The sequence below is a fragment of the Ambystoma mexicanum genome, chromosome 8 (assembly GCF_040938575.1).
Source record: "Ambystoma mexicanum isolate Mex_15411 chromosome 8, UKY_AmexF1_1, whole genome shotgun sequence".
Taxonomy (NCBI): Eukaryota; Metazoa; Chordata; class Amphibia; order Caudata; family Ambystomatidae; genus Ambystoma; species Ambystoma mexicanum.
Window position 1 is genome coordinate 1,135,744,509 of NC_090929.1, and position 21,563 is coordinate 1,135,766,071.

Consider the following 21,563-nt stretch of genomic DNA (forward strand, 5'->3'; position numbering starts at 1 on the left):
ACTTTTGCAATACATCTTGTAGCTAAATTTTGAAAGTGTTGTCTTTACTTTCTCATGCCCAAAGCATTTCATAAGATAATGTTCTATAATGTAGAAGAAGTACCCAATATTGAAACATTTCTTCCTATTCCTAACAAAAGCACACATGATATTTTCCCTGAAATTTCCAAACAAATTAATAATTTTTGAGAGGAAAGCTGGAGAAGATTATCAGGACATAAACACATACCTTGATAATTCAGCCCATTTAAAAAAATAACAAGTGGTACCAGCACGTGAGTGAGGTGGGCAGGAAAACGACAGATGAGAGTTGGTATGTATGTTCTCTCATCCCTTATGTCATGAGCACAGCCAGAACCTTTATAGAAAGAGAAATACCTATACATGAGGCGAAGTATCTCAGTCATCTAGCAGAATGCCTGACTAGAGGACAATTTGTAGGGAAATGGGCAATCCTACGATGGATGTCAAAGAGAACATACTCAAATAAAGATGCTTACATAAAGACACAGAAGATGGAAAAGGACCCAAATTGGAAGAGCAGAATGCTCCTATACTCATTTAGTGGCCTGACTGGAGGGGAGGTGAGGATTGTTGAACAAAGGATACTGAATTGTGCGGATACATGGGAAGCACCAGGTATATGTACAAGTATCCACCAGGGATGTCCATGAAAAAATACATTTTTAAAATGAATGGAGAAATTACCAAATTCTTTTGGTCAAAAAAACAAAATTCCTACTTGCTTTTTGCACGTTTTTTATAATGCAGTCATAGACCCCTGTTGTCCCCCTCACCTCCCTACCTTAACTAATACCCTTACCCCATCCCCATACCTATATTGCAATAAAACTGTACCAACATTGTTTTTTTAAATCACCCAAAATAAATTAAGTAATTTCTCCCTTGATTTTTTGGGATTCATTTTTTTCTATGGATACCTTCCATCAGTACAGGATGGGAAGCAGGAATGTTGGGATGCAGTGCACGCTTATTGATAACAGCACCAGTGAAGATAGTGCAGATAGTGTTTGATGAATGTTGTAACAACTGGGCCAAGTATGCAACGTTACTAACATGGGTTGAAGATGAAGCAAGACCTGTATACATACTGCCCATGAAGAATGCAACATCGTGTTTCAGAAACAGGGCTCTGACCAAAGTTGGTGAAAATAAAGGATGTAAGCAAATAATTGACATTCCAGGAATGACGGGAGGAACTGCTGTGCTAATGGACCACTATTGGGCCTGTGGATCCAAAGCATATGTGAAGCTACCTAAAAATTGGGGAGGAATATGTTCTATAGTGATAATACATGTTCCTGCACTGGTGATCCCTCAGAGTGATCTTGCAGGATGACGTCATAGCTAATGTACATCGAGGTATAAAAGTGTGTGAGCTGCGATTTGTTATGCTCGCCAGGTTTCCCTCATTTATTGAGCTGATAATAAACTAGTATTTTGCCACATTCTTTGAGTCTGTCTGGTATTTTGGGCTGAAATCAGTTATTGTAGTAATCCCATGCAGCACTTGGAGCACTCCAGGTGCTACTGCACAAAGGGATCCACATCTGGATTACCCTGGGTAATTTGGGGTGAAACCCCAAGTTCCTAGAAATTCAAAAACGGTTCTGGTAGCCTCTCTACCCAGAATGAACATGGGCAAATAACCCTGCTCTGTGGGAAGGTGCCCACTTGGGAGGGTCTACAGACTCATGGATATGTCTCCTCTGTGACAGGTACAGTGAGCTAAAACGTGGTTGAAGAACCTCCCAAGTGGGCACCTTCCCAGAGAACATGTTATTTGGCCATGTTCTTTCTCGGTAGAGGGGCTCCAAGCCTTTTTTTAAATTTGTAGTCACATGTTTGAATCCTTGTTCTGGGGTTATAGGCTGTGCTCTGGCATGAAGTGCTATATAAAACATCAGTTTATTTTTGTATTTTATTTAAAAAAAAACCTGCTGGTGTTTTCTGCCTGTCTCCACCCATGCAATTACAAGAGTATGTTGGGTGTCATGCGACAACGCCTTTGACGTAAGTCAAGGAGTCCAGCTTTACAGAACAAAATGTAAGTATGTTGATATGATATGATATGATATGGCATTTGTAACGCGCCTATACACAAGTGTTTCAAGGCGCGACGAGGCAGGGGGAGGGGAACAAAGGGAGACAGACAATGATCCTACTAGGCCAGGTGTCATTCAGATCGCGCAAGTGCAAGGGTAGGAGGACTGGGAAAAGTGCAGGGGAAGGGGAGAGGGGAAGTGCAGTACATGGTTAGTAGAATACAAGATAAATAATAGGGCCAGCTGGTGGCAAGTGCAAGGAAAGTGAGGTACATAGTTAATAGATCATGAGATAAATAATAGGGCCAGCTGGTGGCAAGTGCAAAGGTAAGTGCCGGGAGAAGGGGCTGTATGATACAGAGACAGTCCCGTAGTGCATGTAGGCAGTGCAAGGAAGAGTAGCTGGGCCAGGACATGAGATCGGTGAGTGGCCCAGTTGCAGATTCAGTGCATGTTCAGTGATTTTAGCAGAGGAGAGAGGGAGAGAAAGCGGAGGCAAAGAGGAAGGTTTTGAGGTGCTTCCAGAACCGGAGATGGTTCTCCTCAAGTTTCAGGGAGGCAGGAAGGCTGTTCCAGAGGGAGGCCCCTACTGCGGCGAGAGATCTACCCCCAGCTCGTTGCTTGGAGAAGCGGCTGACCCTGAGGGAGTTGGAGGTGGATGAGCGAAGGGCTCGAGAAGGAAGATATTTAGGAAGAGAGAGTTGCAGGATTTTTGGCCCTAGGCCCCAGAAGGCCTTGTGGACAATGCAGAGGGTTTTGAACTTAATCCTTGCAGCCACTGGGAGCCAGTGTAGTGATTTCAGTCCTGGAGAGATACGGTCCCTGGGCTTGAGGCCAAGGACAAGTCTCGCAGTCCTGTTCTGGATGAGTTGCAAAGGGCGGAGAGTAGAGGCAGGAAGATTTAGATAGAGGCTGTTACAGTAGTCCAGCCTAGAGAGAACCAGTGCTCTGGAGACAGTGAGCTTCTGGGGGAAGGAGAGAAAAGGAAGGATACCTTTGAGGAGGTGTAGCTGGTAGTGTGACTTCTTAGAGACGTCAGAGATGTGAGGAGAGAAGGAGAGTGTGGAGTCAAAGATGACCCCGAGGTTTTTTGCCATGCAGGTAGGAGCAGGAAGAGGGCCAAGGGAGGCCGGCCAGAGAGCTGCAGGGAAGGAGGGAATGGGTGTGCCGATAAGTAGAATCTCAGTCTTACTAGCATTAAGGCAGAGGTCGTTGGCGGCACACCATTCCCGGATAGCAGAAAGACAGTCAGAGATGAGGGAAGTGGAAGAGAAGGCCGAGGGTAGCCTGAAAATGAGCTGGGTATTATCCGTGTAGCGCTGAAAGTTGGGACAGAGAGCGGCGATGCGGTGAGCAAGAAGTGCCAGATACTGGTTGAACAGCCAGGGGGAGAGGTTAGATCCCTGGGGGACACCACAGGTAGAGAAAAAGATGTCAGAGAGGAAGGAACCCAGTTGGACCTGGGAGGGTCGATTGGAGAGGAAGGAGGACAGCCACGCCAGAGCTTGACCAGTGATACCCAGGTTATCACTGAGACGGTTGAGCAGGATGGTGTGGTTAACAGTGTCAAAGGCAGAGGAGAGGTCGAGCAAGATGAGAACACAAGGGGTGTTAGAGTCAAGGTTTGAGAGCAGGTCCTCACGGATGTTCAGGAGAGCATTTTCCATGCTTCTGGCAGCTCAGAAGCCAGACTGATGGTCATGAAGACTACCAACAGATTCAGCATGGAGATTAAGCTGGGAGATGGCCAGTTTCTCCAGGAGCTTGCCCAGGAAGGGAGTGATAGAGATTGGGCGATAGTTAGCTGGGCAGGAGGGGTCAGAGGAGGGTTTCTTAAGAAGGGGGTGCACAAGGGAGTGCTTGAGGGGGGATGGGAAGACTCCAGAGGCGAAGGAATGATTGCAGAAGTCAGCCATGATTTGTAAACAAACTCTCTTCACAAGTTTAAGCCGCTATTGTCAGGTGAGTTGGTTTTCGCCCTTCCAGATTGTCTTAGGAGTTTGACTAAATGGGCACCTGTAGGAGAAGAACAGTTCATCACACAGCACTAGTGTGTACCCTAGGATTGTTTATAGTCAAAGTTTAGAATACATAGTCGAAACTTTGACTGGACACCCCCTAGGACAACATCCCCTTGACTTTCATCCCTTTTATGCTATTGTCTCTTCTCCATCCCCCTGGCCTCAGTGACGATTTTGACCTGAGGGAAAACCTATGATTTTTAAACAGCACTATTTTGAATGATTTTGCCTCCTTCACTTCTTTTGACTGACATTCATCCCAATAGTATTATTGTTCTGCTTTTCTAATCTAATGTAATTCTTATTATACACCATGACGGTTTATTCACCTAGCTTCTATTTGAAACAATGACTTCTCAGTGGTAATAGCTGATACATTTTTACAATTTTCATAAATCCTATTTTTATATTACGCTACACATCTCCTAATCCTTAGCACATTGTGGCTATTGTTTCCTACGTCTATGAGGGTGTTTCACAAAGTTAAGGCTTGAGCTTGTCCAAAAGCTACCTAAAAAAATTCCACGGCTCCATAAAGCTCAAAGAAGTTGCTACAAGTGTCATGTTTGGGTCCTGCTCATAACCTACAATCCAATATACGTGTATCGCATGTGTAAATATGTTGTTACTCTATGTTTCCGCCGACGTGCTAGGCATGGAGGAAATCCATGTATTGCTGTGAGCTGTCTTTGCCCCAAGCATCATCACACAGCTAAACAGAGATGTTTGTTTTCAGATGTTCTGCATCAGTCCCGCAGGGGGTGTTTTCCAATCTGCACTCCTGCGTGAATGCTTGCAGTGGATGACACTACTCTTCCGGGATGAATGAGTTTAGCCTAGACCCATCATGCTGTGTGATTATGTTGGTTGTTTGTGTGGCAGTCACATGCTGCTATACTTTGCATTCTTGTCGCAAAGATGAGAATTATATTTGCGGGGTGATGTATTTGGTTGCTTGGGATATGGCTATTTACTGGAGCTGTGCAACTGCTGACGATTCTTTCATTTGCAGTTTCATTTTTGTACATGGCAAAAGCAGGACCGGTATAACTTGTGTTTGTTGTTGTTTTGTGCTGTGAACGGAGGATAACACAGGGGCAACATGCTGTGCTTGGAAGCAAAACCACGCAGATCGACAGAAGTTCGTATCCTGAACCTGCGCCTTAAAACCTAACTCAGGTATTAAGTGCTATAAAAAAATTAAAAAAGGACAAATAAATAGGCAACTTGTTTGCAGGATGTGCTTTCTGTTGGGCGGTTGTGCTTCTTTCAACCTGATACACTAGCTGCCACCTGCAGCGCAGTGCAAGCATTAAAGTAATTCTGGCATTTGCAACAATGTGCAAACGTTTGCACTGGCTATAACTGAGGCTTTCAGACACTGAAGCCTGTGGTACTAGAGTAATCTTTGATATGCGTGCTTTTGTGTTTGGTACACATTTTGCCTGGGCTGTGATTGACATTCCACTTTTCTACCAGTACACACGCAGAAGTTGCGACGTGCAGAGGTTAAGTAATTTGTTACCATGTGTAAGGAATTGGTACCATGTGCTTTAAGGCATGCAGAGATGTTCAATGTCACTTGTTGGGTTTCATCAAAATAGGCATTGAGAATAACTGTGCATTGTGGAATTTGCAATTCTAGTGGTCATTTTCGTTACTGACATTGTGGATACTGTAGGGACTTGCCTGATATAATGTAAACTAACGATTTCTGTTAATCAGCTGGCAGCGGTAACTAGAATTGGGCATTATCGTGTATATGGAAACAGTCAAACTATACTAATCATAGCATTAGTAAAAATATATTGGCCCTCATTACGACCCTGGCGGAGAGGGGTTAACGTCAGCGTAATGCATGGCGTACCTCTCCGCCAGATTACGACTTTCCGTAGCGCCATGGTGATTTTTACGCCCGGATTTTCCGGGCGGAAAAATCCATGGCGCTACGGGACCTCTTGTTAATTACGCCACCGTAATCTACGGTGGCGTAATTAACGCCTTCCCCACTCCCATTATACCCTATGGGGCAAAAATGGGAATGGGGAAGGGTAAATGGGGATTGGGGACTAACCGCCCCGCCAAGGTCGGAATGGGGCGGTGAGTCCGTCAACCCCCATGGCGGAGTTGGCAGCTCTGCGCCATGGACCATGGTGCAAATTGCACCATGGTCCTCCGCCAGGGTCGTAATGAGGCCCATTGTATGGTATATTCAAAGCTGGAAGAGTGTTTCAGATGAGTCATAATGGAAAATAATAATTAATATCATTGTGCATAATAGAAAATAGAAATGTATAAAGGGACATAAGAAAATTGGCAATGAATTGTGGCCATTGGTATTGTATGTATTGGGGAAAAATTGAAAAAGAACATAATGGAAAGTGGCAATTTTGATTATTTTTGGCATTAAAAAAACAGTGATTGTTCTTACTTGGGCTGAAATATTTAAAAATATGTATCACGTTTTATTATATGTACGAATTATAAAACAAATTGGTTTGAAATATGTGCACATCATAAAATATGAAAAAAAGAAAGTATTTGGCAGCATTTAAGTGAACTGCCACTTTTAGTTTGCCCTATTATGTGCTTTTCCTTGATGGTGTATGTACTCACCAAACATAGTGATTATAAGATATACTTTGGAGTTATATCTAATATGTTATGGTATTTTTGCTTTGGTGGTATCTTGTGGTATTTTTATAGTGGTGAGACTACTTTCAGAATACTGCCTAATAATTATTTTGCCAGGGTCACTAACATCAAACAAATAGGGGACTTAAAACACTCTGAATAAATGGCTCTTGCTCTCTTGTGATTCTTTATTTACCACATCATGCTATGCCCTTTTGGCTGTGTTTCAATAAATGTAAAGCATGCAAATAAAATACAAATCAGCCTGTCTAAATAAAACAATTCACTGTGGCTACTTTGATTAGAGATATTTCTTACTGCATGTTTATATCTCTATGCAGGTCACATCAAAGAGACTGAATGCAGAAAAAATACAATGAGACTAAATTACCTTTTTGAACATGTTCTTTATCATAATCTAGAATTATGCAAGTTACACAGAGTGACACTTATACCCACGTTGAAATTCACAATGTGAGAAAACATTTTCTTGCAATGCCTTTCAATGCTCCGTGATAATGTGCCAAGCTCTGCAAAATCAACCCTGGCTTCACAAAACAACTTGGCTGGATAGCTATTCTATGAATAACAGCAAAACTTAGAGAAATACAAACACAGTGGTGCATGTACATTCAAATTCTCATCGTTAATGCAGTGCCTACAAATGAACTGAGTTATCTAATCTGTGCTACGTTGTATCATTCACTTCACCAGTACCTCAATTAACAGATAAATATCTGGGGTAGACTGGCGATATTACCTGACTCAGCTTGGCAGTGTTCCAGGGTCTTTCACAGCTAAGGTCACCCGAGACTTTGCAGCTCTTCTAAAGGTGCCAACACAGGATAGAGACAGCCCAGAAGACAGTAGGCCCTACGCCGGCTGTCTGCTCCCCCATCAGTGAGTGCAAGAAAATGAATGCTTCTCTAACTCTGCCTCAAACCCTTTTCCTCAAACCCCTTGTCAGTCACAAACACCTCCCCTTGCCCAGATCCTCCATCTAAAACATTGTGCAATTTCCTCTGTGCATTTCTCATTGTGCTAACTGCATTGCTAAATAGAACTTGCTATATTTTTCTTGTGCTTCCTGCTCCGATACAATGCACATTCTTCAGCTTACAACACAGACCCAGTCTGCACGTTTAAATTCCTATTTTTACAGCATCATGCATTTTGCTCAATCTGCATCCAGCTTATCTCATGGACTATTTTGCACTAAATGTTATTATGGGAATCTGGTATATGTTAAATGGGTTGGGTTAATTAATATATTAGATTCATGTTAATATTATATTCAAGTGCAACTCAGCTCATTAAAATAGCATCATGGAGCAAAGTGATCATGTTCTATTATATGCTCTATGCATTGGCATCTATTTAAATTCAGCCTGAGACTCATACTCTGTGCAGCAATGAGTCTCACAGTTTTGGCCCTAGTTGAAGTTCAAACCCTCACTAAAATGTGAATGTGAATGATGAAATGCAGAGTCTAGATGTTGAAATGCAGAGTCTACATTCTTCCTACAGATGCACCGGTGAAGCACCAAAACAATGTTGGATGTGCACAGGGGGTTTTGCATTCATCTCCGTGAGAGTTTAGGGTCCAGGTAGATTTTACATAATTACATGGTGATTAAATGCAGAGGAGCTTAGCCTTTCCTTTCTTGAGATGCTGTGCATCATGATCTATCCAGTTGGTATAGTATAAGACTTATAAAGCGCAAACAACCGCCATGAAAAGGAATCCTGGCACTGAACAAGAAAAGAAAACACAATGTCCCGAAACCATAGGCCAAAACACCCCTATGCAGGAAATAGGAAAGTCTTCAGTTTCTGTCTGAATTCCATTAAGTGTTCGGTTTGGCAGAATCTAGTGGACAAGGAATTCCAGAACCATGAGGCCTGTACTGAAAAAACCCAACCACCCCATCCTGCTCATCTAAATCTGGGCACAAACAGCAGTCCTGCTGATTTTGAGTCTAAAGCTCTGGAAAGAAGATAGAACCTATCTCCAAAAAAGACAGGGTGAGATTGTATGAGACGTTTGTCCCAGGCACAAGGCTTTGAACTTGATTTGTTGTTAAACTGGAAGCCAGTGAAGTGAATGCAAGGAGGGTGAGGCATGCGCTCTGCAGACTAAATGATGCACCAGGCTAGCAGGAGAATTATTATGTATCTGTAGTTTATGGGGTAGGGCTTTAAATAGCCCCCAAAAAAACTGTTGCAAAAATCCAACCGGCTGGACACAAACACATTACTTATTGGATTCTCTGCGGAAAGGCAAAATAATAAAAATAAATCTCATCAAGGTGCGCATTTGAAAACCATAACATCTAGAGACTGTCACTTTCTCAGTGGGAGTTTGCCTGAATACTGATGAGTGAAGGGTTCAATGCCCGTGGTGTCCATAGAGGGGAGATCAGCTTCAGAAAAGGCTGTGGTTCGAGAACTCTTTGCTGGAAGAAAGTACCTAGTGCCTGAAAATAACATTCCGTCCGTGGTGCAAGAAAAAAATCACTGAAAGAACATTTGTGGAAGAAGGGTGCCAGAGATGGGAGAAACCCCTGTGGGACTCACACAACACATGCAATCCTTTAAATAAACTCCTTATATCAGCTTCTTCAGGGAGTCTGCGAGATACATAGAGACCCAACTGGACTGTAAACTGCTACAAACTGAAGGCTAAGGAGGAATCTGCGGTGACTGGAAGCTCCAGTCTGTCAGTGGGAGGTCTGCTCATAGCTTAACCTTAAATTCAGATTTCCCAGTGTTCTCTGTACAATACACTGAAGAGGAGATTAAATGTGCACTCAACAATCAATCAATGGTGTGAAAGGGATGAATAAGGCTTGGGTTTCACATACCCAGTGTGGTCCGAGCTTAGGCTCACATACCCAAAGTGGCTGGGGGTTTCCAAGACGTGTTCCAGGATTAGATTAGCCTGTTAAGCGTGGGGTGACACTGCAGAAAATGGGATACCCTGCAAAGGTGAATCTTATCCATTACCATCATTATTTCCTTATGTTTGAATACACATTTTTCAAGTTGAGACAGCAGTACAACGTGATATCCAAATACACGTTTATTGATCGAGTGAAATCAGTGATGCACAAATGTTACAGTAATATAAAATACAAATATTTTTTTAGGTACACTTATCATTACAACGTGAACAACATCGCAATAAAATAAGCCACTCTATTTAAAACAGGCGACATTTATACAGCCTGGGATGTTATAGTAAAACATTTAACAATCGTCCAATCTAGCCGAAGTGATTTTCTAGAACAAGAAGAATCAGTGCACGGCTACTGTACCTGTGTCCTGCCACAATGCGTTCTGTGCTTTTGTGTTCTGTGCTTGGTTTGGCACATATGTCAGATCATTATATCTGTTTGGTGAGAATGAGTTGACTTCCTTGAGTCTCCTAATCCTCCTTTCCTTCAGCGCAAATCCTAACCAGGTCCTTCAGAGGACAAAAGGAGAACATGGTTGAAAGGCTCAATTGATAATCTCTGACACCTGTAAACTTGTTGCTACCTCTGTAACTTATTCAAGTGTTTGTATCTGTATTTCTTGTTTGACATTGTGTCAACTTGTGGAAGTACCACTTCAAAGCACCAAGCATGCAGCCAGAGAACGCTGAACAAATGGGAATTTGCTGTGCATTTGGTGGCATCTATCAGGCAGAGAATAATCGTCTCCAAGCATTATTGAAAACCCAGGACCAATCGGGACTCAGTGTACACTGCAGCCAAATAACTAGAAAAGGAGCTGCCTGTTGCAAATACAAACCATACTTAAGACCAGAGAAAGTAGACTTTACAACATTAACACTCGTAGGATGCATATATATCCTAGAAAAACGACCCTGTTGCCTTACATTCCATGGGATCTATGTTAACCACAGGTCCTAAGGACTTGCAGCCAAATATGTTCTTATCAGTGATAACCCATGTCCCCAGGGAGTGGGAGGTAACACTGCCAGAGAATCAATGTCACTAGTTACTCCAAAATGTAGAGCCTCTCATAATTCCTACAAGCTATTAGGAGCTTTACACACATGAACATGCTAATACACTCAACCTGTACACAGTAAGTCCATCAGAGAATGCTTCTATAAATACACTCTATATACAGTGGCTCAGGATAAAAAATTGGACGTACCCAGAAACACACAGGTTTCGGAACGAGCTGGTTAGAAACACGTGCACATTTCTGATCTCAGCAGCAGCTCTTGCAAAAGTGTTTACTGAACCTTTAGGGATGACATGTTACACTGGCCCATATTTCCATATCATCATCTTGGTAAATTCACATCAGTGACACACATTCTGAGCCATCACACTGCTTTTAAAGTAACAGTATCTTTGCTAAAGTATTTCATGAATATCATGCTCTTCCCTCTTGCCCAACCCAAAACTTAGGTCCCTACCCTAAACATTGACCCTACTCAGGAATCCTAACACTGCCCAAAAACATCCCTTTAGATGTAATACGTTTTGTACAGATCAGATCGTTTTATCATCACAGGGCCTTCGGCACCAACACACTGTAGAAGAGCCTACTCTATCCTTGCTGCGATTAACACATATGTCAGTAAATCACAGTGATTAATTCATAGTGTAATAGTGATACAAATTTTTCCACAGACAAAATTAAAGGCGTTCTTTAAGACTCGTATTTTTTATAAAAACATCAAAAAGACATTTCTAGCCACCACAGCAGCCCAGCATATTCTCTGGGTCACCAGGAAATGTTGGTCATGTCTACTTCCTCTCAACCGCATTAAGACCATTGGCTTTTAGATTAATTAAGAGCCTCAATTACTCTGAGCAGTTTGTTGAAAGCAGCAAATATTGAAAGGCCAACAACAGATTGCATTCAATAGTTGTGTTATTTTGTCTTGCATTTGTATAGCACCTCCTGCCATAGGTTATGGAATTGAAGCGCTTTCATAGTATCAAACAGTCTTCATGTCAACAGAAACATAGTTTGTATGAGCTATTTCACCAAGAACATAGATAAGCCATCACTGTTCTGGTGTGCCTGTCTCTTCCCTTAGTCAATAAGGGCCCTGCTGATTATAAGGGGATCTCTCGGGCCATCTGGCAAGGGCTTCAGCAGAAGATGGGTTATGACACAGTGCAGTGTCCAACATTGGCACCTTTATCCTAATCCATATTGCAGCTGTAGGGTGAGTTGTCAGAATGTGAGCATAGGAGCATTGGATCATTTTACACAGATTCAATATCTATTGACGCAAACTATGCTTAAAAGATGCATGGGAAGACAAGCAGGTGAAACTGGCCCAGTAAATAAAAGGTAAGTAGAGCAACTGATGTATTTGGTTCTGGCTTTAACTGAACAATACATTGCTTTTATTTGATAAATGAATGCCATATGATGATATGCTCCAAATTCAGTGTCACCACAGAAGACCACCAAGTACACATTGCAAATAGAGAAAAAGTCATGAAATATGTAACTTTCATATAAGAACTGTGGGATCGAAACAGTGCTAAAGACAACCCAATATCATACATTTCAAGGATGTCTGGATGTTGCAAGCTGGAATTGAAGCAATGCTAAGGTGGCAACTTCAGAGACTCTGTATATATTGTAAGGAAGGCATCCTTTATCAGTAGGGCTCAGTACCACTTGGGGCCAATGTCAGGAAAAAAGGAAGTCACTCTTGGGTTGCGGTTTCAGCTCATGGACAGAGCCTGGTCCTCGCATGTCTCTATTCTTAGCTTTCTGGGTCCAGGCTTGTTGAAATGGCTTATTTTGGCAGCCATTCCAAGTGTCTCTTCTGAGCTGAGGCAAACCTTGATGACATCAATTCCCTGACAATGACAGCAGTGCGCTCACTTTTAAATTAATTTGGAATGCAAAGTGAATATTCCAAGATGGATATACCTACACAATGGCACTTCAAGGATGGCAGGTCTTTCACCACTTCCTAGCCATAAAAAGACGGCATTTGGTTGCATTCACAGAACAGGATCCTTAATGTCTGACACAGGAACATCACAGCAGACCAGTCTGCCTGTTTGCTCTCCCTGTGTTCTCCTTCACACAAGTCTTCAGTGACAGAAAGACGTTAATGACAGATAATATGTAAACTGTTCTGCAGATGAGTCACTCACACTGATTGGTTCTTTTCGCACCTGTGCCGCAAGCAGTTTTGCCAAATCTCTCATTTTCTGGGTTGGTGGGCCATAATTGGAGTCAGAGGAGAAGCTTTTGAGCTAGCCACACTGTTATATTATGGGAGTTTAACATATCTGGAGACAGACCACACACAATTATAGAGCCTCCCTATGTTTTGTTGGAAAGGAAATCATGCCTAGAGAAACACTATGCCACTGTGATACCACACTCGGGTAGATTAGGTTAAGACCAGGGACAGACTGGGGCATATAATTGTCTCGGGAACCAAGGAAAAAGGGACACACTGTTGCAAATGGCATTTCATTCCTTTTGTGACAGACTGAATTGTACCAAAGGGGGGAGTTTTTTGATAAAGTGTGATGCAAATTGTGCAATTTAAATAATATTTATTCAGCAACAATGGTCAAAAATAATAGCTGCATAGTGAAGTAACTCATCAAACTGGCCCACATTGGCCAGAAAAGTGGCACACACTAGCCACAAAAACTGGCCCACACTAGCATTTAGCATTTTTGGATCAGGCATTGCGCTATTGGCCTACATGCCAGTCTGAGCCTGGTTAAGACATGCTTTAAGTCAGATAAAAACTCTGAGTGGCAACGGTTGGGATGAGGGCGTGTTTAGAGGAAAACAAGATAACATTGACATATTCATTCTGTCAAGGGATTTGAGTTGGTGTGGCCTGGCGGCTGACAACATGTTGTTGTGTTTGCCATTATATGTTGGGATCTTAGAAGACACATATCTACATATAAATAAGATACAGGTGTAGCCCCCACATTTAGAGCGTGTGAATGCATATGGGGCAGAAAGGCATAGCACATGCTATATGATATGTGATATGGCATTTGTAACGCGCCGATACACAAGTGTTTCAAGGCGCAACGAGGCAGGGAGGGGGGACAAAGGGAAGACAGACAACGATCTTACTAGGCCAGGTGTCATTCAGATCACGCAAGTGCATGGGAAGAGGGGAAGGGAAAGTGCAAGGGGAAAGGGAGAGGGGAAAGTGCAGTACAGGGGTAGTAGAATAACAAGATAAATAATAAAGGGCCCGCTGGTGGCAAGTGCAAGGTAAGTGCAGACAAGTGCTGGGAAGGGAGCTGTAGGGATACAGAGACAGTCCCGCAGTGCAGGGGTTGCCAGGGAGGCAGTGCAGGGGACAAGTGGCTGGGCCAGGGACCGAGATCAGTGAGAGTGGTCCAGTGCAGATTATAGAAGATAATTAGGGGATGACAGCTTACATCAACCCCCACCACTCCACTATTCTATAATATTTAATTACTACATAGGTATGCATTCCTCTTCAGATTGCATTATAATGGAATACCATTTTCAATCAACGACCAATTGCAACATTGTTTACTTGCAGATTGAAGAACAAGGGGCTACCCTCCCAAACCATTGCGATAGAGGTGTACTCTTTCAATGTTAGTTGAGCAGATGTCAGTGAATGGTTAATTCTTTCACCTTTAACAATAGCCGCTTTCCAAAAAAAAAAAACACATGATTATGACATTATTTAGCAGGGCTGGTACCTCGCTTTCATCTGAATTGGCTCTTTTCCAAGTAGAAATCTGTGAAACATGCTCCTTAAATTGAGTAATATTCAATACTTACTAAGAACTGCCCTTAGATAGCAATGAGTTGCCCATGTGTGGGGATAAAGATAGCTGAGTGGGCAAGAACCCGCTGCAGAGATCTGTTTGCAACTGGTTTAAATATCCCAGCATACCGACTCAGTGCAGTATCTTTCTGAGCTCAATATTAAGCCAAATTAGTACCTGGCGAGGGCGCAATCAGAATGCAAGAGCCATTCTGATTGGCCCTCGGCGAGTCATTACCAGGCCGGGAATCTTTCCGTCGAGATTCCACAGCCTTTGTCTCCGGCGGGGGGCGTGGCAACCCCTCAGCCAATGAGGAGGCTCGAAGCGGGGCCATCGCCACTCCGAGCCTCCCCGCGGCTGAGAGGTTGCCTTCGCCCCCCGCTGGGGACTCAGGTAAGTCTTTTTTTTAATTTCTTTTATTTTCTTCCTTGCCTCCCTCCCACCCGTTCTCCCAACTTACCTTCTTGTTCCTGCGTCCCCGGCGGGGGACGAGGGAAGCCTCCAACCATGTGGAGACTCGGAGCGGGGCCATACCCGCTCGGCGCCTCCACACGGCTGGGGGCTTTCCTCGTCCCCCCGCTGGGGACGCAGGTATGTTTTTTTTCCCCTCTTCCGCCATCCCACTCCCGCCCTCCCATCCCCACTTTTCTTTTTGATCCTTTTTCGGGAGCGGACGCGCTGGGAACACTTGTGTTCCCAGCGCGTCCGCTCCATATGGCCGCCATAGAAAGGGAAAACAGACTCCATTTTCCCTTTCCATGGCAGCCATTTTCTTGGTCGTTTCTTTTTTTTTCTGTCCCAAAACGCTGCAGCGTTTTGGGACAGAAAAAAATTCTTTTAGTGCCCCGGTCACGCACATATTGAGGGCTGGGGTACTAATAGCAATATGACCCTCGGTAATGCCCCCGCTGCTCGGGTCATATTGCTTAAATATAGAATTCAGTTTGTGGCGAATAATATATACACAGTTCACATGAAATGCGAAAATGTACTAAGTGCTTCAGGAATACAGATGTCACTTTTATCCCCACTGTACCATACACAGACGGTATGCAGTCTATATAGCGAATGTTTTACAAAGAATGAACATATATCAAATATTTTATAATGAAATATTTTATAGAGAATGCATTTAGGGGTGGAGTAAAGGGTTAACTATTTTTGGGAAATGGTTGGGGTAGGTTTTTAGGAGTGGGAAATGTGAGACGTATACATCTGCTGGCTGGTTGAATGAATAGCATTTAGTCTTGAAACTGTGTTAGCACCAATTGTTGTATCTTGGTGGAGACTCAATAGCGTCACTGACAGATGCCTCAATGCATAACTTCTTAAGATAAGGTAGTTCTGTGGGCCATCCCACAAAGCCTCATTCTGACATATGTGCTGCATTGCTTTTCCCCAAAGTCTTGCAAACAAACATAAAGATGTTTGTAACATGTGATCGGTATGAACGTGTCACTTTAATGAAGGAATACATGTCTTGGGGATCTTAACTCATGTTTGTTTTGGGAGTCAATCGTGGCAGTGAGCTTCCCCTTGTAAAGTAGTCTATCGGGGTGTATCTTTTCTTTAGTACTGACAAAAATGCATCAGTGTTGTCTCTTCAGTCACTCAGGTATGTGTGAGATGAAAGGATTCCTCAGGTCCTTTATCAGAGCCTGTAAAGAGAACCCGCTCTACAAACTTAGCCACAACACCATACGTTTTCATTCCCACAAGACAAATACTTTGTACAAAGGAACTGTAGTATTTGAAGTTTGAAAATCCTTAATTTCTCAATGATTGTATGCTCTGAATTCCATCAGAATATGTTACAACTTGTAACCACCAGTTTGTTTTTGACATTTTCCAGATATGGAAATTGAAGCGTCTTGATCTGCCAAAATGCACACCATGGATACTTTTGGTTTGAGTGTCATGACATTTCCATGTTCCATTCATCCAAATGCCATTTTAAACTGTAGAATGTCTGATTTTGAGCATGCAAAAGTAATTGTAGGCATTGACTCTCCAAAATCTTGGTTGTGGTTCTGACCAACTCTTACGTTTTCATAGATCCTTTGGAGACCTCGCTCTGCATCGTAGACAAAGGGTAATGCTCACACTCGATCGAAGCTGCGGAGCTCCATTTGCAGTTCTGAATAAGGGACTTGACCTCTTTTTTGAAATTGCTGTTTAGGAACCCGTAGATAATCGGATTAATGCAGGTGGACATCATTGCCAGGAGGTGGCACAGCGAGAAGATCAGATCATGTTGACACACTGCAATGGCTTCATGGTTCCAGTCATAAACTGTGTTGAAGATGTAAAACGGTAACCAGCAAACAGCAAAGGCCGCAACCATGGACGCAAGCATGACATTGACTCTCTTTATGTGGGCCATTCTACTGTTGTACTCACTTCTCTCAAACATATCTTTTCTTCTCTGTAGACGCAAATATATGCGTAGGTAACAAATGAAGATAAAGGAAAGGGGTCCGCAGTACTGGAAGACTAACATGAACATTGCGTATATTAATTGATGTTGCTCAGAAGGCCAACTTTCCATGCAAGTGGCTTTGCCAGCAAAGGATTTGTCTGCGAAAGAGAGTTTTCTATGCGTTTCGGTGTTCAGAATGGAGAAGGTGATAAAGGGCAAAGAAAGGAGGGAGGCCACAATCCAGACCAAAGCAATGGCAGTGTATGCCTGGGCAATGTTGGGCTTCCAACCAGTTGGGTTTATGATCAGCTGATGTCTTTCCAAGGCAATCAGGACTAGGGATAGACTTGACACTGTGACTGAAGTACACTGAAGGAAATTTGTCAACTTGCAGAGTCCTTCCCCGAAAAGCCAGTGCTTCAAGATAATGGAGACCACCGTGGCCGGCAAGCAGAAGATACACACAATGATATCCGAGAAGGACAAATTGGCAATGAGCGTGTTGGTCACGTTGGACTTTTCTTTTTGTCGGGCTATGACACAAATCAAACTAAGGTTTCCCAATAGCCCAATGATCGTCAGCAGGCTGTAGGATGTGCTTAAAAATGAGGTGATGTCTGTGGAGTTTTCACATTGATGCTGAAAGCGAGCTGAAAGGTTGAAAGTGTGACTCTTGTAGAGCATCGCCAAACTTGTGCTGTTCATGTTGAAGTTAGGAGTTTTTACAGGTAGAACCTGGGTCACATCTATTTGTTGTTTCAATTATTCCACTGGATTGCAAGTGGTACTTGAGGGTCTATCTGTAAAATAAATACAATGAACATTAGAAAATCTTAAGAGTTTATTTCGAAAACAATCAAATGCAAAGGTTAACATTGCCGTGCTCTTCTTAAATCTTTCAATTGAGTTACATGCTAACAGTTCTTCCTAGTCAATATTAGGCAGGAACTATGGACACAGTATGGGCCAGCGATAGACAGTCAGGGATAATGCTGCAGACCATAAAGGGGCACATTGACCCAAGAAGGAATGACATGCACAAACACAAGGGAGGAAAGGTACTGAAGAGGCACGTGCTAAGCTTGACACTATGTAGTACCTCTGTGTCAGGAGAAGGCAGGATATATGCAGTTGGATGGGTCAGCAGGGCAAGGGTAAATCTGGAGACCATAAGGGCCTGCATGTCACAAGAAAGAAGAAAGCGACAAGGAAATAAAAAAAGAGCCGAAATGGCTATAATGTATGTAATTTCTTATCTTTAGAAACTAGCTTCAAAATATTTCGAACTCAATGTTGACACTAATCCTAGAAATCATAGCAACATATACAAAAGTGCAAACATTTGGGAAAACTATAGCACCTTACTCCAGAAAGGCAAACCATTCCCTTCCTTCCTCTTTTGTAGTGTTATTTGTTGTTTATGGGTGAAGTAGCTCCTTCCTAGCTAAACACGCGATGCTAGGGGGGCAGTTAACACCTTTTGCATACAATAAGCCCGGCAGCCCCTCCCTCCCTCTAGAAGGACAGCCATTAACATTCTTTGAATATCGCCTTCCTGTATGTGCCAGGTTTCATTCTTTAGCTCTTGCACATAACTTTCCAAGAATCTCTGGCAGAAATCAATACCTCATAATGGACCAGAAATATTGCAACCGTGAGATTGCAGTGTGCTTGGATTGCAGTCCTACCCCTAATGCCTTTCTTTCACTGTCAGCATGTTTCATTCCATCATCTGGTAGATGTGGCATCTCCTTTTATTTAAAGGGGTAATACACCCAGCTTCTTAGGGAAATCTGGGGAATACACACTCCATCTTTTATCTCTCCAGCTCCTTAACTAATATCTGCAGCCCAATAGATAAACAGATGAGGGGGTCAGATGTGGGCAGGGTGGATTAATTTTGCCCTGTGGGTCTGTGTGCTCTGTCAGTGGCTTGGATGGTCGTGGGAGACAACAGGGAATACTTTTGGGAGAAACCTCATGGGAGTCTAACCCTGTGCCAGATCAACAGACACACACCATGTTTTGCCCTTATGGACAATATTGCCAGAAGGTCCTCTGTAGAGAAGCCCTGAAAAGTGAGTTTGGAGGCAGCTCTCAGCCTACTCATCAGCATATTAAGGAAAGTGAAATGAGCGCTTGGGATATCTCAGGGTGCCCTATTTCTGAACCACACGTTCATGCCTCCCAGAACACTTAGCACTTCACTTACAGTATGAGTGGAGTCTGCACAGTGCCCCGTGCCGTCATCTGCTGTTACCCAGATTCATGTTGCACAGGAGGTACAATGTATCACTTTGAGAGAGGGAAAGGGAAAGAGCAAGAGGGATAGAGGGACAGAGACAGAGAGTGAGAGACAGAGCGAGAGAGAGCTCTGACAGTAGCAAACTTAGAAAGGAAAATGGGACTGGGTGCAGAGGCAAGTTGTGGGATTGTGGGGAGGAGACTAGGTTGCTTTGCATTATTAGGCCTTTTTCTGACTTCAAATGCGTTTTTATGTATTTTGCCTTGCCATGCCTATTCACACTTGCTATGACATGCTATAATTTGCTACATTTTGCCTCAACGTTGTCTGCCACCTCAACCAATCTGCCCATGAGATGTTCAGCGACTGATCCACAGACTGTGATGCTGAAATTTAATCCTCGAACACACTATATGCATACCAACTAAGCCACCCACACAAAGCAATTGAACCCCCCACCAAAGGACATCAAACACCAGAACACTACACCCCCACAACCAACTTATACATCACAGCCATGTCCAGCGCATGCTAGCTATATATACAGTGATCTGCCACACAGAGGAAAAATCATACATTCTACAATGTACATGTATTTATGTTATGGATAACACGACTTTTTATTTAAAAAAGGCAGCACTAAATCTAATTCATGAACTTCATATATCCACACCGTCATTTCAAAATTCAACAATCAATTGCGATTTCATGTATGTACATATTCAAATAGCGTACATTTCCACACAAAATCAATGTATACATTCACATATACAGTGACATCCATGTAATCAACCTAGGTTGAAATTTAGAAATGGATTCCCTCTGTTTTTATTTTTATTAATACATCTAGAGCATCCTCTGTTCTTCATTACAGCGGGGCCAGCTATCTCCCTAGCCCACCCACCAGGATACCCCCTACTTCAGCAGGACAGACTTCACTCGAATAAAGGGGGAGCGGCTCTCATAATTAAAGATTCCTTGCCGGTAAAACAAATCAACTCTCCCATAGGAGATAACGCAGATGCCCTCACTGTAAAATTATCCCTATCACCCAATTGCACGATTACAATCCACATCATATACCAGTCATCCAGCCCCCTACTGGACTTCCAACAAAACATTATCCTCCTTCTCAGCAACAACCTAAAAAGCACCTCCAAATCCTTACTGCTGGGAGACCTAAACTTAGGCCACAATGACACTAAGGATAAACAAGCTAATTCTCTCGACAAAGCGCTCTCGGATCTGGGATTCGCTCAACGAATCTTGAGCCCCACACACTCTAAAGGACGCATCCTAGATTGGGTTGCAGACCATAACTGCAACACTAACATCAGTTGTAACACCCCTTGCTCATTGACTGACCACCACCTCATCCACTTCTCTATCCCTGCCACCCACAAACCCACGACCACTATCAATCCTGTGCCACCTACCCTCGCTAGAAGCGCACACAAAAATCAACATCATGCACTTCCTAGAAAATACAGCCCTCAGGCAACCGTTCACCAAGGATCCCACTGCCCTGGCTGAAGTGTACAACAAGACAATCAATGAAATAGATGTTATTGCCCCTCTGGAAAAAAAGAAAGCGAAAAAGCAAACTACACTCCAATTCATGGATCACTACTGAACTTAAAGAAATACAAGCTCTCAAACGCATATCGCTAAGCAATTGGCAAGCCAACCCACAGGAAACCACTTTACTGGCATACAAAAAACTTGCCACCCACTACAAAAAAAGCATCATAGCAGCCAAATCAGCCTCCTACAACTCAAGAATTATCAATGCCAAATCGGAATCCAAGGAACTATTTGCTACATTTAAGGAACTTGCTTCCCCAATCACCAGCACCCAAGATCTCCTAAAAGATTAATCCTGGTGCTCGGGTATCCAATCTGCCATGCTCAATAAAACTGAACTCCTACAAAGCAAAATCAAATCACACCTGGCGGCCCTACCCAAAGCGGTCCTGCCCACCCCGCCAGTGGACAATCCTCTCCCCACAGGAGGAAAATCACTTTTTTCTTTCAGAAATGTGTCTGAAGGAGGTGGTGTCCCACAGGGCTCCTGCACATCACTGACATTGTACAATCTCTTCACTCTACCACTCTTCAATGACTTGGACAATCTCGGCATAGCCTACAGGAATTATGCTGATGATACCCAAGTGCCCATCCCTCTCACTGGCTCATATGAAACAGATGCTGAAGCACTAGGTAAAATCTACTCCGCCAATCAAGAATTGGCCAATGGGCTATACCTAAATGGGGATAAAATGGAGCTCCTCATCGTAGGCAACAAGGAAACGCTCAACACAATAGGCAAACATTACAATTCCTTCAGCATTGACAACTCTCAAATTCCGGTCTCAGCAGCAGTCAAAACCCTTGGGG

At 43.2% G+C, this 21,563-nt stretch overlaps 1 protein-coding gene across 1 annotated transcript in view; it reads right to left on the reverse strand.

Moving 5' to 3' along the window:
- Window positions 1-15,334: 15,334 nt before the first annotated feature.
- Window positions 15,335-21,563, reverse strand: part of LOC138472825 (neuropeptide Y receptor type 4-2-like) — an 85,550-nt gene continuing 79,321 nt past the window's right edge. Inside the window, exon 3 of the mRNA XM_069611192.1 lies at window positions 15,335-17,721. Within this exon, the coding sequence (XP_069467293.1) occupies window positions 16,544-17,626 (1,083 nt within the window). The 5' untranslated portion in view covers window positions 17,627-17,721 and the 3' untranslated portion in view covers window positions 15,335-16,543. The remainder of the gene's footprint in view (window positions 17,722-21,563) is intronic.